This window comes from Trichoderma citrinoviride (genome assembly GCF_003025115.1).
Source record: "Trichoderma citrinoviride strain TUCIM 6016 unplaced genomic scaffold BBK36scaffold_7, whole genome shotgun sequence".
Taxonomy (NCBI): Eukaryota; Fungi; Ascomycota; class Sordariomycetes; order Hypocreales; family Hypocreaceae; genus Trichoderma; species Trichoderma citrinoviride.
The window spans coordinates 627,353-642,564 of record NW_020194715.1 but is presented as its reverse complement, the minus strand read 5'-3'; the positions used below and the strand labels follow the sequence as shown (position 1 = coordinate 642,564).

The 15,212-nt window shown below is 54.8% G+C and overlaps 4 protein-coding genes across 4 annotated transcripts; 1 reads left to right on the top strand and 3 right to left on the bottom strand.

The window, feature by feature from the left end:
- Positions 1-4,666: 4,666 nt before the first annotated feature.
- Positions 4,667-6,991, top strand: BBK36DRAFT_1119011 (glycoside hydrolase family 55 protein; the record flags this gene model as incomplete). Its single annotated transcript, XM_024890541.1, has 1 exon — positions 4,667-6,991. The coding sequence occupies one exon, from the start codon at positions 4,667-4,669 to the stop codon at positions 6,989-6,991; it is 2,325 nt and encodes a 774-aa protein (XP_024749600.1).
- Positions 6,992-9,664: 2,673 nt separating this feature from the next.
- On the bottom strand, positions 9,665-10,204 carry BBK36DRAFT_1088876 (ankyrin; the record flags this gene model as incomplete). Its single annotated transcript, XM_024888996.1, has 1 exon — positions 9,665-10,204. A coding segment is annotated over one exon (540 nt), but the record flags the coding sequence as incomplete, so codon positions are not given.
- Positions 10,205-11,257: 1,053 nt separating this feature from the next.
- On the bottom strand, positions 11,258-11,989 carry BBK36DRAFT_1118578 (HET-domain-containing protein; the record flags this gene model as incomplete). Its single annotated transcript, XM_024890491.1, has 1 exon — positions 11,258-11,989. A coding segment is annotated over one exon (732 nt), but the record flags the coding sequence as incomplete, so codon positions are not given.
- A 725-nt stretch (positions 11,990-12,714) lies between these two features.
- BBK36DRAFT_1118919 (hypothetical protein) lies at positions 12,715-13,282 on the bottom strand (the record flags this gene model as incomplete). The annotated part of the gene is made up of 2 exons (XM_024890532.1): positions 12,715-12,841; positions 12,915-13,282. The coding sequence occupies 2 exons, from the start codon at positions 13,280-13,282 to the stop codon at positions 12,715-12,717; spliced, it is 495 nt and encodes a 164-aa protein (XP_024749597.1).
- Positions 13,283-15,212: the final 1,930 nt, after the last annotated feature.

The following is a 15,212-nucleotide window of genomic DNA, read 5'->3' as shown; positions in this document are numbered from 1 at the left end:
AAAGTGAGAAGGGGAAAAGAGGCTTGACAGGGCAGCAAGGGCCGGCCCCTTCCGGGCGTTGGGCGGTGAGCTGGCGGAGGATGTGGCGTCAGGGATGGGCATCATGGTGCTGATGCTGTAGGATTTGTCAGTTTTCGAGTGATATTCGATAGACGTACCTCAAGCCACTGCATGTAAAGTCGTGGATCGGGCTACTAGTATTCTGAAAAGCCCTAGTAGACGCTGCAGCTGGTGAAAGACTATTGCTCTCCTCCTCCGCACCGCCAACCCTTCCACTGCATTTTGGCTGCTCCAAGTGCGGCCGACTTGTCAGATGAGGTCGGGGAAGCGCGGCATCCTGAAAGCCTATTGCCTATTGCCGTTCGGTGCGGGGAACCCCTGGCCATCTCCGGTCGGGGGTGCGGGCGAGGGCTAGGGCACGAGTTCCAGCCGGCATCTCTTGGGACTTGCGGCATCTGGAGGCATCTGGGCAGGCCTGGCCGGCTTCTCTCCGGGCAGTTTCTGGGGTGCAGTTGCATGGTGGATGACGTGGCTGGGGCATGGGACTGGGCCAGGAGATGGGGGATGGGGGAGAAAGGTTGTTGCTGTGCATCACGGAGACGAGCTATTGATTCTGGTGGCGAGCGAGCTGAAGAGGGTGAGAGGCAAGAGAGATAGTAGTCATGGTGGTTATGCAGAGGGCAGAACAGACTGGCCTGGAAAGGGGCGAGAGAAAGGGGGCTGCCAGCCGGGACACGGCAGCCAGAACATTTCCTTTTCAAGCAGCTAGCATAGCTGTGCCGTCTCTCATGGCACTAGCTGCCGTTTTCGACCCATGGCCGTGGTGTTGAGGGAAGGACGGGTAAAAGCTGGATGAAAGGGTCGACAGGGGGCTCGTGAACAGCCGGAGCCTGATTGGTGGCATCGGGGTTGCAAGGACAGGCTCCATGACTTGCCAGCCAGTCACTGCCCCGGTCGGTTGTCTATTTGGGACGGTCCAGTGATCCCGTGCGTTTCGTCGGCGTGGGGTTTTCCTCACAAGCAATCATCTCGCCGTTCTGCCCACGTTGTCTGGGTCTGCTGCGTTTGCGTGTTCTCTGCCGTATGTCTCTTGCCGGGTGTTTGCCGTCGTCTGCCTGGCTGGATCAGACAGGCCGTCACCAGGCAGACCACGCCAAGTCGATGCAGGTAATATTGACGTACTTGTGTTGCCAGCCCGATTCATCTTCCGTCTTGAGATTCCGTGGCAAAGGGACTGAGACGGAGGTGTCACCTCAGGTGACAGCCCGCCGTGCTCGCACGAGACTGTTTGTGTGACCGCCGCCTGCAGCCTTACAGCGGTAAACGGTCGATCCAGGGCATTGGGCCGACTCTGTGCAAGTGCGCGCATTACGCCACAGGCAGCGTGGAGGCTGCAGATGTCGTTGAGTAGTACTGCTTAGGGTTGTCAAATTGCGATCTTCGCTGTGCGTCTCGATTTGAGCAATGGAGAGTGGGCAGCCCAGCAGCCGATGCTTTTGTCTTGCTTCATCAGCCTGTCAGTTTATGGAGTACAAAGTAACGGTAGAGCCATCGTTATCTCCAAAGCGACGGCAATGAGCAAGTTAGGCAGCTGCTCAACTGCCAAGTGCTGGATACTGTGGTCTGGTATCTGAAGACATTCAGTCAGGGTGATGGACCGTCACATGTGCGAGCAGGTCTTGGTGCGGTCTGCTGAGGCTGCCACACGCTATGCCGTGCTTCCAGTCGCTCGCAGCCTTGAAACAGGCAGCCACAGGGACCCGTCTCATGGAAACAATCAAGGCAAACAAGATGAAGTCGTCCACCGCCTGATCACGTCTGTGGTCTGATAGTGGACAGTCGCAAACGGAGCTAAAACGGGCGTTTGTTTCTTCGGAGCACCATAGAGTAGACTCATGAAGTTCAAGGTTCTGGGCTTTACCTTGCATGGGTCCGGACGTGGCCAATCGCAGCGCGGCTCGCCTCGGCTAGGGCGGAGTACCTGGCAGTTGGCGGTACCCCAGATCACGGAGCTTTTGCCCTGGCTGGGTCGTAACCAGCACGGAGCGGTACCAAGCACGGAGTACCGCCGACGTCTGCTGGTGCTAAATGCTTCAGTGGACCGCCGTGCTAGCGGAGAGGCTAGAACAGGGGCATGAGGCCGCAATTCCAGCGCAGGGGGCGCTAAGCTCTAGCCCTGCTGGCCATCTCCCGATCGGGCCGTGGAGGGCAGCTGCTCGAACTTCCTGTCCGCCTCAAGACGTCCGTGATCGATGCGAGGATTGGAGCGGCAGAGACGCTTCCCTTTCCTGCTCGCTACGCCTCACCTTATCTCTGCGATCGCTGATCAGCACGCCCTCGAAAAAGTCAGTCCTTTGGCGTCCGAGCCACCTCACCCAATCGCAGCAGCTGAAGGGGGTAGCCAAGCCAAGGCCAAAGCAGAGGCAAAAGCTAAAGCCAAAGCCAAAAAGCTGCTCGATATGGCCTCATGATGCGCCCAATCCACCACGAGGCAAAACGCTCTACGCCTCCCCAGACGCATCATCACAGCCATCTCTGCGCTGCCGTCACCGAGCCACCATTCATTGCCTTCCGCTCGTTTTCGTATTGTTGAGCCGGACCACAGAGCACATGCACTGGCAGCGCAGAACAGGCCAGCCGCTGGCTCATTCGGGGAGTCTCGTCGTTTCATGCATGGCGCGCGCTCTCGGCTCGGCGCCTTTCTGCTGCCTCCAGTCTCTGTCGCCCGCTCGCTCGCAGCAGGGCCGAGTGACAGATGGACGGCGGCCGACGTGCTCCAGAGGCTGTCGTTGATGCATCCCCAGCCCAGCCGGCAGAGGAAGCGCGGCCCCTGGCTGGCACTGGACGAGAGAACGCGGGACATCCTGGTCGACACCCTGGTCCAGCCCGTCTGAAACATCGCGCAGCAGCCAATGGCATCATGACGTTCCTGGAATCCCAGCCGTGGGTCCCCCGCCCAGATGTGGCGGCTACTCTATTGCTTGGATTGCTGGACGCCTGCTCAGGACCAGGCTCAATGCCGCAGCGTCGCGAAAAGCCTCCCTACAATACTTTACCTACCCAGACGCGGAGCTTTTGTAGCATCACCACGCACGCGCTAACACCTGTCCAGCGTGTCTCTGAACCTTAGATACGCTCCTGCGAGACTTGGGCTGCTGGGCGTGCCAAAGCCACAGCCAACTGCCGCCGTCGCGGCGTACCAGTACGAAACGCGCATAGGGGAGCCAGGAAAAGGGAGGCGATCCTCACAACACACAGCACAAGAAGCTTTGCGGCTCCCACAATGGCCCTTCTCTCTTGGCCTATTTTTGGCACGGCGGCGCGGTACAGGGTGAGTTTTCCTTTTAACTAGCCTTCTTTCGTCTCGGTTCTCTCTCTCTTGTCAATACGTGTTCCGCCTGTGATTCCCTCAACAAAGTGAAGCCCTCCTCTCCTTTCAGTGGCGACTGATCCAACGCTTCCTGGAATAAAAGCTATTCCTCCTGTCTCCATTCTCTTTGCGACGGTCATTTTCTCTGCGTCATTCATTCATCAAACCGATCAATGCCCTGAACACCATTGTTTCGTCCCTCTACATATCTGCTCACGCATCGAATCACCTTCTCGACTCGCCTCCAACTGGCCCACCCCTTTTTCGGCCCGTCGCCCCCCTGGCATACAAACAGCAAAACAAGATCCAGCAACCGCTTCACCAGTACTAGTATTCCGAAGAGCAAGTGCCCCGGCATCACGCCCACGTCCCTCACAGATAGGGCACTACTACTACAATAAACCGTTTTGGCGTGGGTAAGTCACTGCATCGCTGCATGCGTGCAAAAAGTGTCATCTGTGGAGAGCTGCATGGTCTCCCTGGTCCGTCGATTTCTACGGGCCGAGCAACTCCAGGAAAGTTTCTGTTGGATGCAGACGATGTGCGGTTTGCCGGAGCATCTGTGTGCGCAGCTCCCCGCGTGTGTGTGCGGGTGCCTCATGACCCTCGTCACGGCGGCCGATTGTTCTGCAGCGCTTGGGCCCAAAGAAGAAGCTGCATAACCTCTTCTCGCCTTGGCTTCACCCTCCATCTCGGTCTCATCCCAAGAGCAATCGGCGCGTGATGGTGGGGGGTTGGGGCATCCAAGGCACCGGGGGGGCGTCGATTCAACACGCCCAGCGGCGAGCATGAGATGAAGCCATGCATCATCATCAGAATCCCTTGAACCTTCTATTGCCGCTTCTGCTGTCAAGCTTTTCCTCATTCACTGCCCCGTGCCTATTAAAGGGCTCTGCCCGGCCTCACTTTTCACAATCCTCTCACCAGCACTTCCTCCCATCACCGGCACTTGCCTCTCTGCGCATCGACAGCTCCTCTGCGCACCCTCCGCCAGTAGCAAAGCCTCAGTATTGAAGCTTGCGAGGGAGAGAGGGCATTCAGAGTCAGTCCAGTTCTCTCAGGCTTGCCCGTCTGATAGAGTCCCCTTCCCCCCTGTCTCTCTATCAACCGCCCATTCCCCGACAACCTTCAACATCTCATCACTCACCATTGTGCCTTTATATACAAAAGGCTCATGGCCGGACAATAACTTGGACAAACCGCTGACTCCTGTTTCTTCTCTCTTGTTAGCCTATACATAACGCTCCTCGAAACCCGAACCGCAGAGAACCTGTATTCAACTGTTTCCTGGTCACGATGGGTCTGTCAACCATCTTGACGGCCGGTCTGCTGGCCCTGCGCCTGTTCGCAGCTCCGGGCATGGCCGCACCGGCTCCGGCCGCTGAGGAAAAGGCCGCGGCCGCCGCGACGAGCTGGTGGCTCCCCAACATTGCTCGCCAGGGCACCGTCCCCTACGCCGCCTCCGGCTCTGGCTACCAGATCTACCGCAACGTCCAGACCTACGGCGCCAAGGGTGACGGCGTGACTGATGATACCGCGGCTATCAATGCTGCCATCAGCGCCGGAAACCGATGTGGTAACGGCTGCGATTCCCAGACCACCACTCCGGCCATCGTCTACTTCCCCCCTGGTACCTATCTCGTCTCTTCGCCCATTCTCCTGTACTACTACACCCACCTGATTGGTGATGCCACCAACCTGCCTACGCTCAAGTCCACCGCCAACTTCACCGGTATTGCCGTCATCGACTCCAACCCTGGCTGGTATGGCGCCACCAACAACTTCTTCCGCCAGATTCGCAACTTCAAGATTGACGTTACCGGACAACCCATCAACACCGGCACTGGTATTCGCTGGCGTGTTGCCCAGGCCACGTCGATCCAGAACGTCCAGTTCATCATGAGCAGCGACACGTCCACCAACAACAAGCAGCAGGGCATCTGGGGCGAGGACGGCTCCGGAGGCTGGCTGAGCGACCTCACCTTCACCGGTGGCGGCCTGGGTATCTGGATCGGCAACCAGCAGTTCACCAGCCGCAACCTGGTCTTCAACGGCTGCCAGACCGCCGTCTACATGAACTGGAACTGGCTGTGGAGCTTCCACGGCCTCACCATCAACAACGCCAACGTCGGCATCGACATGAGCGCCGTAGACGGCAGCGGCAACCAGCAGGTCGGCTCCATCCTGCTCGCCGACAGCAAGCTCAACAACGTCAAGGTCGGCGTGCTCACCAACTACAGCCCCAGCCAGAACGGCACCGCCGGCACGCTCATCCTGGACAACGTCGATGCCACCAACAACACGCCCGTCATGGTCAAGAACGCCAAGTCGGGCGCGACCATCCTGGGCGGAAACGCCAACATTGCCTCGTGGTCCCAGGGCCGCGCCTACACCAACTCCAACGGACAAGCCGTCCAGGGCACCCGCGCCGCCGTCAGCAAGCCTGCCGCGCTTACGTCTGGTGGCAAGTTCGCGACTCACCAGCGACCCCAGTACGAGACGGTGCCCGCCAGCAGCTTCGTGTCCGTCAAGTCTCGCGGCGCCAAGGGCGACGGAAGCACCGACGACACGGCCGCCATCCAGGCCGTCTTCAACAGCGTCACCTCGGGCCAGATTGTCTACTTCGACCACGGCGCCTACGTCATCACCGACACCGTCAAGGTCCCCCCGAACATCAAGATTGTCGGCGAGATCTGGCCCCTCATCATGGTCGGCGGCTCCAAGTTCAAGGACCAGAACAACCCGCTGCCCGTCTGGCAGGTTGGCCAGCCCGGCGATGTCGGCACCGTCGAGATCCAGGACCTCATCTTCGAGACGCTCGGCCCCCAGCCCGGTGCCATCATCATGGAGTGGAACGTCGCCGGCGCTGCCCAGGCCGGCGCCGGTCTCTGGGACGTGCACTTCCGCATCGGCGGCACTGCCGGCACGCAGATGCAGTCTGACCGCTGCGTCAAGACGCCCACCGTGACCACGACGCCCAACCCCTCGTGCTTCGGCGCCTTCCTGCTGGTGCACGTCACCACCTCGGGCTCCATCTACATGGAGAACACGTGGCTGTGGGTGTCTGACCACGAGCTCGACCTCGCGGACCACAACCAGATCAACATCTACAACGGCCGCGGCCTGCTCGTCGAGAGCACCAAGGGCACCTGGCTGTGGGGAACCGCCTCGGAGCACAGCGTGCTGTACAACTACGCCTTCAACAACGCCCAGAACGTCTACAGCAACATCCTGCAGACGGAGACGGCCTACATGCAGGGCAACCCCGACGCGCGCGTGCCCTACACCAGCCAGGCCAAGTACGCCGACCCCGACTGGAGCAGCTGCACCGACGCCATCTGCGCCCGCACGTACGGCATCCGCGTCGTCAACTCGACCAACACGCTCATCTACGGCGCCGGCATGTACAGCTTCTTCAACAACTACGACGGCACCACTTGCGTCAACGCCAACAACTGCCAGGACAACATGATTGACGTGCGCAACTCGCAGGTGCACTTCTTTGGCATCAGCACCAAGGCCAGCATCAACATGATTACGCTCAACGGCCAGGGCGCCGTCTTTGACAGGGACAACCGCAACACGTTTTGCGGCACCGTCGCTTCCTTTGAGACGTCATAGAGGGGCGGCGAGGAGGGGGAGGAGGTGGTGGTGGATGATGAGGAGGATGTCGTGAGTGCACCTCTACCGCTGGCGGGATGCGGTCCAAAGAGGACGGTGGTGGTGGTGGTGACTCGGACTGTCCTTGTCGCGAGCAGCACGGAGAGGGCACGTTTGAACATAGTATGAGTGAATGTGTATATATATCTATGCGAAATGACTTTTTAAAAAAGAAACAATTCGAAAAAAAAGAAAAAAAAAGAGGCTCGGCCACAATATTTCTATCTTGATCCTTGGTTCTTTAACAGGAGGGGATGGGTATGGGGAATGGGGGAATGGGATATGATGGGTGGGAGGTATAGGTAGAGCGGTTGGGAAATAAAAATGACTGCGAAAGTTGTTTAGTGTGACGGTGATGGTTTGATACTTGTAAATGTGAGTGATTGCTGCTGTGCTTTGCTATCATATGTGTGTAAGTAAGGTTAAGCATCGTAGATACTGAGCGTCGTGGTAAGATGTTTTTGTAAGTCTAGCTCAAGCGAATTGTTCGTTCTTACATCATGCTAATGTTTCTCCTTCATCATCAACATAAGGTATCTATGAAAAAGACATGACAATATCCTTCTTCCAAGGGAAGAAGATAGGGAAGAGAGGTTCCATTTGTCATATACATGAACAAGGTGAATAAAGAAGCTCAAGCCGTGCCTGTGCAAAACAATCCAAGGTAGTATAGCCCAGAGGAGAGACCTCACATGACAAGACAGGCAAAAAAAGGACAAAACAAGGCGCTACAGGGAGGGGATTCGAACACAAGAGCAGAAGAGCAAAAAGTGAAGGCTCCTGGAGGGGAGCGGTAGGTAACTAGAGCGTTGCTTTGTGAGTTAAACCAAGCTACTTCACTGATATTGAGCTTGTATATTTCAGTTTATACATGGGATTGATGTTGGGTTGTGGTGAGAGAACTGGTGATTGGTTGGGGCTGAGTGTGGTGGTTGAGGGTGGGGTGAGTCATACCGAGAAAGTGTTGCGGGGGTGGAGAATTGGAGGCTGCCGTTCTTTGTGCGAGAGGTGAAGGTGAACATGGGAGATGTTACGGGCAGTACGCATGTACGCCTTAATTGGAAGTGAGAATATTCTACTTGTCGATTTTGAGGAAGTAGATGAGGCATGCAGTGATGGACGAGATTGAATATATACGCTGGTCATAGATTTGAATCCATCACCAACAACTGCAATACACCACACCCCTACCAAGACTACCAAACATCCAACTCAAACACAAATCAACAATATCAAAGAAGGATAAGACGCTGAATGAATTAAAAAAGAAAAAAGGTGCCCCGAGCAAGACTCGAACCACAAACCAACTCAAAAAGTGAAGGCTCACCCCAAAGAGGGGAGCAAAGATTCAAGACATGGTCTGATTTTGAGCTACTTCACTGATGGAACCCCCCCTTTATTTCGCTTTATATATATGGCAATTCTTACTACCACTACTGAGCTTTCTTATGTATGCTGAGTAATACATCCTGCTTGATGAATAAAGGGAAACGAGAAAGAGAAAGAGGGAGAGAAGTAAACAGAAGAGAGAGAGGATTACTACCAATATCAAGCGGAAGAGCAAGGGAAAAAAAAAAAAAAAAGACAAGATACTCGAAAAAGAAATGAAAGAATTACAGAACACAAACGCAATTCGAACAAAGAAGCAAAAAAAGTGAAGGCTTTCCCCGTGAAGGGAGCAATGCAACCAGGGCAAATCGGCCATATGCCAACCAAAGTTTGTTTGAGCTACTTCACTGCGTGTCAGCTCGTTTATTTCGCTTTATATACGAAGTTATGCGAAGTTGTTGTCATTCTGCCTAAAGTAGGCAAGCAGGTATGTAAGGTAGAGTAGCAGGGGGCTGTGATTGGTTGGTTGTGCTGCTTGGATGGGCAGGGGGGAGGTGTTAACTGTATGTGGTACTCTGTAGGCAACGTTGTAAGCAATGGAGCGGGTTGTGTGCTTGTGTACTTGTATGGTACTAGTATGGATTGCTTGAGATATGATGGGGTACGAGTTATGCAATGCTGATGTGTCAAAGCACGCGTGTAAGTGGCTGGAGGGAATACCATGGACTCCTTAATATCTAGGCTAGAAGTCCCAGATTATAAGTGTGGGAGACAGTGCTTCACTCTATACATCATGTCGACTAGATCAAGTATGCGGGCTGTAAAAGTGCGTGTCTTCTTCGGCATGTTAGTCAACTATAAGTGATCGTTTTCCTTCCCTAGGAACTCACTTCCCCTCCATGGCATCGTCATGGCACAAGGTAGAGATTCCCTTTCTCCGTGGTGGAACGAGCCCACCCTTGCCAATGCCACTAGATGAGAAGTATCAACGAGGGAGCTTGACGGATTGTCATATCAGACCGAAACGTTTCTATGGTAGACGATGAGTACTCTTTCATGCAAGAACTAGCATGCCACATCAGCGAGTATAGCGTTCGTTCTGGTGGACAAGAGAAAGCCAACGGCAAGGACCAAGCTATATTTAGGCATGGTATCCCAAGCACGACACCGACACGGAGAAGCATTAGGCGTTCTTGTCTCCTACCCTGTCAGCCCACGCGAGTTCTTCGCAACAAACTCCCTAAATCTATCACGCTGCTCAGTCGTAGAATCACTCCCCAAGGCGACTACTTTGGAACTTCTAGGGTTGGCTCCCCTTGCGAGCAGCAACTCCACGGCGGCGTCATTGCCCTTCTCCATAATCGCCCGATGCAGTGGCGTAACGCCGTCTGCATCCTCGGCATCGATCGTGGCTCCGTTGTCGAGCAGCAGCCTCATGATGCTGACGTGCCCTCTAGCAGATGCCAAAGCCAGCGCCGTCGAACCGCCACCGGCTTTCACATCAATGGCGGCTCCCTTGGCAAGTAGAGCCGCGACCATGGCCTCACGGCCCTCGCTGGCAGCGACGAGCAGCGGCGTCAGACCGCCTCTTTCTGTCGCTTCTATATTGGCCCCCTTATCTAGGAGCAGCTGGAAAATCTCTTCTCTTCCCAGGTGAATCGCAGCCAAAAGGGGCGTGCAGCCGTCCATCTGCCCTTCTATTTCCATGTTGGCTCCGTCCCCGAGAAGCCGCTGGACAATCCTCGCATGGCCATTCTGGGTTGCCCACCGTAGCGGCGTCTGGCCGTAGTTATCCTGCGAATCGACGTCGGCTCCCTGCTCAATCAACATGTAGGTGACGGCCAAATGGCCATTCCTGGCAGCCAGGCTGAGCGGCGTCTGCCCATCTTTGTCCCGCGAGTCGGTCTCCATGTCACTCCGGTCCAAAAACATCTCGACAGCCGTCTCGTGCCCGCCCTCTGACGCATACGACAGAGGCGTCCGTCCCTTGTCATCTCTCAGATGATGTTGCGAGTCCCCACGGGCTAGAAGCATGGATATAACAGTCTTGCGCCCGTTTGCTGCGGCATAAAAGAGCGGCGTCCGTCCTACATTGTCCTTGGAATGAATGTCAACGTCGCCGCGGGTAAGCAGCAGCCAGACGACTTCAGCATGCCCCTCTCTAGCCGCGTGGTGCAGAGGCGTCCTCCCCTTTGCATCTTTGTCGTCAGGTTTGACATCACGCCGCATCAGGAGCAGCCATGCAATCTTGGTGTGGCCGTTGCCTGCTGCATGAGAAAGAGCAGTTCGCCCCTTTCCATCTCTCTGATCGGGCTTAGTGGTGCGTTTTGCAAGCAGCCATTTCGTCTCCTCTACACGGCCTTCCTTTGCCATGTGAATGAGCGAAGGAGGCAGACTGTCGTCCCATTTCTCGAGTGAAGTTGACGACGAACCATTGGTGAAATCAATCGTCGAGTCAAATAATCCCCAGTCGGGATCATCTCGCGAGGGCGGTGGTTTTCCGATGATGTGGGGGCGATTCCGTGCTCGAATCGCTGCAGGCCGGTGCTGCTGGACATTGAGCCATCTTTGGGGGCGCTGGCTTGTCCGAAATGGCATGAGATTGAACAGCTCGAACCTGTCGCACCCGACCCGGGCAAAGTGCTCCATCGTGAGGGACACGTCTTTGAGGTATATGGCAATGAAGGTGTTGCCCTTTGTCTTGCGCTCTGCACAGTGAAGTATGCCGAGCCCCAATCCTTGGTGCCCGACTCCCATATAGGATAGCTCCAGGCGGATCCCTTTGTTGCTCACAGTCCAAGGCTTGCTGTCAGGAAACCAGGCTGTGCGCACACGGACAATGTTCCCGGAATGTTCGAATGCGTCCGGAGAGGTTGTCAAAAGTGAGCCGTGGTTCTGGCCGTCCGATCTCCAGGCAAAGATGCTGTCGTCATCCGTCACCTTCATGATTTCTTCCTGGAGCCTCATGAAGGCTCTTTCGCCTTCGCCGTACAGCAGCGGCATGTTGATGCCAAAGATGCCCATGAGACAGTAGGCTCGGTCTTCGGATCGCGATGTCTTCCTCGAAGCGGCCCACGACATTTTCTGCGCAATACTCATCCCATTGAGGTCGGAGCCAGAGAGCACGCTCAAGGGAATGCCGGTGCGTTTGGAAATCGCCTGCTTCAGAGTCTCCCTGGTGCCCAGCTTGTTCCATGCCTCGTCGAGAAAGATCATCTCCTGGGGAGCAATCAACTCTTGAAGAGTCCATCCTCTGGTGAACCATCTGCTCTCTGCGAAACCAACCGCGGACGTCACGTCTGCCAGGTAGCCGTAGCACACTTCAGCCTCTCCGTACCACTGGTACATGGAGTTGATTGCTTCAGACAGCTCCGCGCTGCTCGTCTTGTCGATGCAACACGTATCCACCCAGGCATAGTCGTATCCGTTTGCCCTTGCGAGGGAGCAGCAGCCTTTGATCTTGGCGTAGCCCTTCTTGTCTGCAAATCGCCCGAGGGTCATGTCCTGGAAAGTGACCTCGCCATCGCCCCAGGTGTGCGAGAGGATGGCGTACGGCGGGACGTCTTGCTCGCCAAACTCGTGCAGCTCAAAGCCCCCCGTCTCCAGCTCTTTTGTGTAGAGCAGACGCATGGCTGAAGATGGTGGTTGGGCTGGTTCTTTGTCGATGGCCAGCTATTCCCCTTTGAGCTGCCAGACTCTGACTGGGTACGCTGCAAGGCTGGACGAATGAGAAGCCTCTGGCGATATGAGGGGATCTGCACGCAACTCTTCTAGCGCTGTGCGCTCTATGCGTGCAAGCATGCATGCAACCATCATGAATCGCTTCAGATATCGCCGTATGATACATCGACTGGAATGGACGTAATAGCGCTGCATCTATGCTGTGAGCAATCAGCCGCTTGTGGTGACATGGCAGCATTCGAATATCGAGATGGTGTTGATCAGGTTTGATGAGATGACTCAGGCGGGTAGAAGTTGGCCTTTGACTTGAGAGCGTCACGAGACTCGTGGCTACTGATTGGCTGCAACACAAGAGATTTGACGACAATGAAGGCAAGTGCACTCCAGTGGCCAACTTCACGGTCAATGCCGTCCATGTGAACGCGATCTTGATATATCACCGAGGCACTGAAATGGGCATGACATCTACGAGAGGGACGAACAAGATAATAACACATCATCAGATGAGTCAATTCAAATAGCAGACAGAACTAACAAACAGTCTAAATGGGGTATCAGGTGCCGGGATGCCTCTCAGATCGCAATCCCACGGGGTATAGTGTGGCAGATGTGTGTACATGTATGTGAGGAGCTCCGTGTCGATGCTCAGCCTCGTGGTAGGTGGCGCGTTCCATCTAAGCAGTAAATGGAACTGCTGTTGCGTTTCCAGTCGACGCACGCGCAAACACTATCGCCGTCAAGGAGACGACCAGGCCTTCATCAACTGCCGGACCCCTGAGCCCCGAGCTGGTCTCGTTGACCCTGATCACAACAGTCAGTAACTCATCCCTCGCCATCTCATAAGGTATGTAAAGCAGGAAAAGCAAGTACTCACTCCTGCTGGTACTCCAACTCCATCTCCTTCCTCTTCCTCGTCCGATTCGCCTGCACGATCGCCACGGCGACAACCAGCACGACGATCGAGACGCAAAACAAAAACGACAGAAGACGAACGAGCAGCACTCGCTTCTGCTGCGCAATCGTCCTGCGCTCCTCCTCCTCGTCCTCCAGGGCCAGCTCCTCCATGGTCCTGTACTTGGGAGGCGGCCTGTCGTCGTCGTAGGCGGGGAGCTGTGGCTCTGGGCTCCCGGACGGCGAGCGGCGGCTCTCCGTGGCTGTGGCCTCGTCTGCTGGAGCGAGGCCGGGGAAGAAGCGGGCTGCCAGGTAATCCCTGACGCCGATGTCTTCGGGGAGTGAACTCATGGTGTACGTGTGTTTATGAGTTCACTGGCTTGGAGACTTGAATGATTCGAGATTTCGGAAAGGGATCATGTTTGAGAAGGGGCGATGCCCGGCTCTTTATACTTGGCAGATTGCCCAACAGCATCAAGCTGGAAAGCCTTACAAGACCACGGCTTGGACTCAACAAAAGAGACTTTAAGGCTTCTCGGAGGCATTGAAGAGTAAGTATCAAAAGGAAGAGGCCGTGAGAAGCTAGGAGCCTCAAACTCGGCTTGAAGCTTTCCAACTATTGCAAGCCACTTTCGCAGCCATGGCCAAACGGTAAAAAGGTAAGCTTAAATTAAGCTTCATAGGTATGGTGTAGTAGAAGAGAACTGTTGGGAGACGACGCTATTGATATGCTGCCTCATGTTTCCATTGTTTGCAGGGTATTCGGAGAAGTGTTCATCAGCTGAGCAACCTGCGTGTGTGAGGCTGTGATCGCCATGCCGAGAATGGGCGGTTGTTTCGTAATGTCTTGCCTCATAAGATAGAATGGGAAGAGATATTGAGACCTGGCACTGAAGGCCGGTGTTGCATCAAGGGCAGCATCCGGTCATTCCGGACACTTTTCGCACTCTATGATAATAGAAAAGCAGCTACTGTCGATTAAAGATGCCCCCAAGCCAGCCCAATTGACGCGATTCCGTTTAAGCCAAGGTTTGTTTCCATGCTCTGATACGCTTTGGTCGGGTACTGTCATCGGTCTTTGTTGGGCGGCATAATCAGGGCACTTCAACACACGAATTGGCTAGTATGCTACTGCTCGCTGCTATCCTGATCTGTTCAAGTGCCGCTTGTTGGTTATGAAGAGGAAAACATGTATACCAAGACAGTAATTAGAGGAGTTGTAAGATATGTATGAAGTCTGCTCAAGCCTTAAGACATTCGCAATCCTCATCAGACTCAGGGGACTCGACGACACGTCCATGGCTAGCATACACCAAAAGAATTTAGTAGACTTCAGACGACTCACCCTCTGTGACGGGCCGGTGCGTATCACGGGAGTATGTTGACTGAAGACAGCACATACAGGGTGTAGAAGGCAGGGAAAGAATGACATTAGCTGTATACATGTAGGTAGCTCATAATCTTCAAGAGAAATGACACAGCAGACTGATTTCGGCTTTCTAGAAACCTACAAAGGATAGGTCCAGTATTGTATACCTCTTATGGCAATTGATTAATCCATAACTGGCAGCTAATGCTGATCTGAGCCACCTATCCGGATGCATCGAGGCAAGCCCTTCACAGTACACGGCATCTGAAGGGGGGCGTTCGACATGATAGATGCATCATTCAGAGTCTCGAAAGCTACACAGCAGCGACTTGTCGTCGGATTTCCAATCCTGGAGTCACATTCAGAGCGAAATTGGGCATCCGAGGAACCAAGTCCAGTCTGTGACCCCCTTTCAAAACGGCACATTTGCTACACCAAGCCAGACAACAGGACTGATGCACCCGGCAGAGTAGTAAGACCCGACAGGAGATATCTCAAAAGGCGAGATCGAGGCGCTCAAATCGGATTCAAGCCTTGTGGAATACAAATCTTCAGAGGCTTAAACTTCTACTGACGAGCTGCAGTCTCTACACATAGTTGGCCTACTAGATATGAACGAGGTGGCTCAGAACATGCAGATGGCTTCCCTCGAGGATAGCCATCAATAACCCCCGACAGTATACAAGTATGGGTACAAACTACTTTCACTTGCGTCACATTGGGCATCAGTCTTACTTGTCAGGGAAAGCAAAAGATACCATGAGCTGATTGCTCAAAGGCAGCCAAAATGAGGAGAACGCCGGGCCAGACCACAACAACTCGAACATGTGTTGCACAAGCTCTGCTGCCGATGCCCACTGCATCATACGAGGTGGGCAACACATCGAGGCATGCCTCAGACATGCAGCCTGG